Raw genomic sequence first — 4,481 nt, forward strand, 5'->3', positions numbered from 1 at the left:
GACCTGCAAAAAAAGTACGTTTTTTTACAAACGGAAAAAATCACCGTGGACCAGATTGAGGCGCTCTCCCCGCTATTTATTGTTTATTCAGTGAGGATTCACCCTCTTAAGAGCAAGGCTCTCCAACCCTGTTCCTAAAAAGCTACCCTCCTGTAGGTTTTTACTCGAACCCCAGTTGTAACAAACCTGATTCATCTTAATAAACCAGCAAATTATTAGAATCAGGTGCAATAGATTAGGGTTGGAATGAAAGCCTACAGGATAGTAGCTCTTCAGGAACAGGGTTGGAGACCCCTGACTTTAGATCATTATTTTGTAACTTATCTGCAGAAAAACATTGTTTTAGCTCAAAAAGCAGTAGTAGCAGTATGCAAATCAGGGAGCGATGGAAACCCATTTAACTTGTATTTTTTATTCGGTAGCCTACGTTAGTGATGGGTCCTTCGCGAACGAACGGCTCTTATTGAACATATATTTTTGGTGAACGTCGGGAATCGAATCGCATCGATGAAAGAGCCGTCACTATATGATGCTTATATCGATATTTGTGCATAAAGTCCACCGCCATTTCTCGCATAATTAATTTGTCAGGCACAAAGGCACACCTTCTCTAGTGTATTTTGTTTTGTCGACATTCTGAAAGATTACCGATAAATTTGCTGTTTTCATCAGACCTGGCATGACATTTTTTATCCAACATACTTTAGCATAAAAAGGTTGGATGGAAACCTGGTTAGAGATCACATAATCATGTATTTTCAAATCCAATGTATTTTCCACGTATATTCAACTTCACAATATGTTGAAAAATTACATTGAAACAACGTTTATTCAACTAGTTTGTGCCCAGTCGGCTCTGGTTCTAACAGTTTAATGACGAACCATACACATGGCTAAACAAAGGTTTATTCAAAGAACTGATAAAGGTTCTCCACAGCACAAAAAAGGGTTCCCCTACATCAGGGTTCTTCAATTCCGGTCCTGGAGGGCCGAAACACCTCTGTTTTTCATCCTCTCCTTCTAATCAGGGGCTAATTCAGACCTGGGACACCAGGTGAGTGCAATTAACTACCAGGTAGAAATAAAAAACAGAAGTGTTTCGGCCCTCCAGGACCGGAATTGAAGAACCCTGCCCTACATGGACAAAATGAAGAATCCTTTTTTTGGGGTACTAACAAGCACTTATTTTGAGCGTTTAGGGTTGAACCGGGATGTGGGCATGAAGCTAGGGTTAAGGTTCGGGTTGAACCAGGATGTGGAGCTGCTGCTGCTGGGCTGGGATATGAACCGATAGGGTAAGGGTTGTGGTAAAGACTAGGGTAGTCACACTGAATAGGGATTCATTTTGTAGGGATGAACTGTGTATTGATGAATTCGAGTTATACAGACATTTCCTCATTTTCTGCTATTGAGAAATGTTCTAGCATTTGTTGTTTATCTGAAACCACTGAACCGGAGCACGTTACAGAACTCTGAAGCCTCGATCACACCAACAGTGTTTCTGCGTTTTGGTACACCAGAAGTATGTACATTAATTTCCAATGGAACGCTGTGTTTGCCTTGCAGCATTGCATTGCAGTGCGTTCTGTGTGGCACATACATTGGATTTATCGAATATGCATCAAACTGTATGTGTAGAAGGCTTGACAGAAATGGTAGCAGAAGGTGAATGTTGCACACATTCAGATGATGGGTTTTTGGCGCAAAAATACTGTCGGTGTGATCGAGGCGTCAGATTGAGATTGAGTCTGTGACGCTTGCCAAACAGCGCACTCAAAATTAGGAGACGCAAGACCCTCGGAACCAATTTAGGCGTAACACTGGATGCTTACTGGTGATATTACTGCTCATACTTAATCAGAAGTGGATTCAAGTTGTGGCTGACCTTACAACTGTGTAATGTTTTTTTGGGAGACAAAGTAACCTGATGGAGTTTGACGATGCAATCGTTTGTTCTCCTCGCTTCTCTGTGTGGATGCGTCCTTTGCTCAGGTACATAACTACTGTTTCTCTTTTGTAAAAGTCAGTGTAGGTTTATTTATATTATGTATAACATTTGCAATCCCGAGTAATAATTTCTTAATTATTGTCTCGTTGCCCCAAAATCTCTCAATTTAAAGCCTATAGGCTACATTTTAGAATAAAACAAGATATTTTTGAGAAGCTAAGCCTCTATTCTAATATAATGTATACATTATGTTCTAAAATGATGCAAATATGAATGCAATCGCTTTAAATGTAGTCTTTACACACATTGACAGAAATGAATGATTTAACTTGTTTTACCTTCGGAGTCTGAGCCTACCTGTCGTAATCATAATACCAGTCAGTGAACATTATTAAAATGGTCAATCTGTCATTCAGACAGACGCATTAATAATTTCTGCTCCAACACCCTTATAGTTAGACAAGTTTATATTTTTGTTTGAACTATGGCTAATGCAATAATAATGTTTGGCCACACTGCATTCATATTTTATAGTAGATGACCTGACACACAGGCAGACATAAAGTAGGACATAGGATGTAATCAGATTGTATTTTCTTCAAAATAGTGATGTATAGCGATGTGTTTTACAAAGTGCTGCTATAATGTTTTTAATGTGTGACTGTACTGATTACCAATAAAGCAGCAAGGTTGAGTGGGTCAAGGATTCTTCATACTAATGATTATCTGTATATTAGCTGTTGGGATTTGGCATTTCACCAGAAGTGACAGTGATTGGATAGCCTTCACACTTAAACATGCGTCTGATGATCTCCTTTTTCTGAGACAGTGGTCATACTAATTTTAACACCTCATTATTATTAACAGTGTAGTTGAAAAAGCAGTGGCTATAGCATTTTTAACGGGTTTAAACCTCTGTGCTGTTTTACTGTCCAATCTGATTGAAAAGGGCGCTGGACAATGGACTTGTCTATGTATTAGAGAGGGAATAGAGACATCAACAGAAGGAAATGGCTCCCTCTTATGGAGTTTCTGCTCTGCATTATCTTCATGGAGGTTGCTTGGAAACACATGTGCTTCCATGTAGTGCACTGTAACTAGATATTTCCTTCCATGTATTTTAGGCATCACAATTAGTGTGTGTGTGCGCGTTTCAGTCTGGCCTTTTCAGATGCAGTGTTACCACTGTGAAGAGACACTGTTGGACAATGACTGTTCAGCTCCAAAGTTCATTGTCAACTGCACAGCAAACATCCAGAATGCCTGTCAGAAGGAGGTGATTGTGGATGAAAATGGTGAGCCTTGCTGAATTTATTCTAGTAGGTTAATAGTAAATAACTTTTTTTTTTACAAGATCGAAAATGTGCACCCTTTGACATGTGTACTTTTTGGTCAAGGCTTTGTCTTCTCTCTCTCCCTAGGTGTGATTTACAGGAAGGCTTGTGCCTCTTTCTCCACCTGTCTGATTGTGTCAGCAGGGTATCAGTCTTTCTGTGTCCCGGGCCGGGTGGGCTCTGTCTGTATTAGCTGCTGTAACACCCCCCTCTGCAACGGACCCCGCCCCCCTAGGATCTCCCTGGCCCCCAGCCATCCTCCCACCAGCCCCACTACCCTCCTCATCATCACTGTTTCCATGGCAACACTGGACTGAAGGTTCTCAGGTGTGGAGGTGCCTGGTGTTGGAGTAAACACTGTCCTGAGAGATGACTGTGGACAGAGATTCTGCAATCTATCAAGGCAACAGAGCTGACTGACCCATACTGGTCCATTGACGGACGGGAGTGACAAATTCATGAGAAATGTAGGCAGTGAATGAGAATTGACCCAAAAGTTTATAAAAATAAAATGTTGCCTCCATAGTAAATTAAGTATTCGCATAGGGAGATTACATTTTAATATCATTATTGCAGGCTGCGCCAAATCAAAGAACTAGTGTTTGTATCCCAGAGATGACTGATGAGTGTATAGTACTGAATGTACCCTATGTTCACGGTTAGGATGACACACACTTGGTGTACAAAACATTAGGAACACTTTCCTTATTACAGCCTCAATTCGTCAGGGCATGGACTCAAGGTGTCGAAAGTGTTCCACATGGCTGCTGGCCCATGTTGATGCCAATGATTCTCACAGTTGTGTCAAGTTGGCTGGATGTCCTTTGGGTGGTGTACCATTCTTGATACACACAGGAAACTGTTGAGCGTGAAAAACCCAGCAGCTTGCATACCCTGTTCAAAGGCACTTAAATCATTTGTCTTGCCCATTCACCCTCTGAATGGCACACATACACAATCCATGTCTCAAGGCCTAAAAATCCTTTAACCTGTCTCCTCCCCTTCATCTACACTGATTGAAGTGGATTTAACAGGTGACATCAATAAGCATTCACCTGGTCAGTCTGTCATGGAAAGAGCAGGTGTTCCTAATGTTTTGTACACTGTCAGATAGAAGTGATCTAAGCCCTGTTAAAAATCCCCATAGGGATGTATGTGCTACTTTGCAACCAGTTATTAAAACATGAGCATAAGTCTCA

At 41.0% G+C, this 4,481-nt stretch overlaps 1 protein-coding gene across 1 annotated transcript; it reads left to right on the forward strand.

The window, feature by feature from the left end:
* Positions 1-1,623: 1,623 nt before the first annotated feature.
* Positions 1,624-4,034, forward strand: LOC121575904 (ly6/PLAUR domain-containing protein 1-like). The gene is made up of 3 exons (XM_041889198.1): positions 1,624-1,992; positions 3,106-3,243; positions 3,370-4,034. The coding sequence occupies exons 1-3, from the start codon at positions 1,941-1,943 to the stop codon at positions 3,597-3,599; spliced, it is 420 nt and encodes a 139-aa protein (XP_041745132.1). The 5' UTR covers positions 1,624-1,940; the 3' UTR covers positions 3,600-4,034.
* The last annotated feature ends 447 nt before the right edge of the window (positions 4,035-4,481 follow it).

Source organism: Coregonus clupeaformis, chromosome 10 (genome assembly GCF_020615455.1).
Source record: "Coregonus clupeaformis isolate EN_2021a chromosome 10, ASM2061545v1, whole genome shotgun sequence".
NCBI classification, from domain to species: domain Eukaryota; kingdom Metazoa; phylum Chordata; class Actinopteri; order Salmoniformes; family Salmonidae; genus Coregonus; species Coregonus clupeaformis.

Bases quoted from the DNA above. Each gene is read 5' to 3' on its own strand.
- LOC121575904 (XM_041889198.1), top strand. From the start codon at position 1,941: ATGCAATCGTTTGTTCTCCTCGCTTCTCTGTGTGGATGCGTCCTTTGC. The intron at 1,993-3,105 runs GTACATAACTAC...TGCGCGTTTCAG, and splicing joins TGGATGCGTCCTTTGCTCAG to TCTGGCCTTTTCAGATGCAG. The intron at 3,244-3,369 runs GTGAGCCTTGCT...CTCTCTCCCTAG, and splicing joins GGTGATTGTGGATGAAAATG to GTGTGATTTACAGGAAGGCT.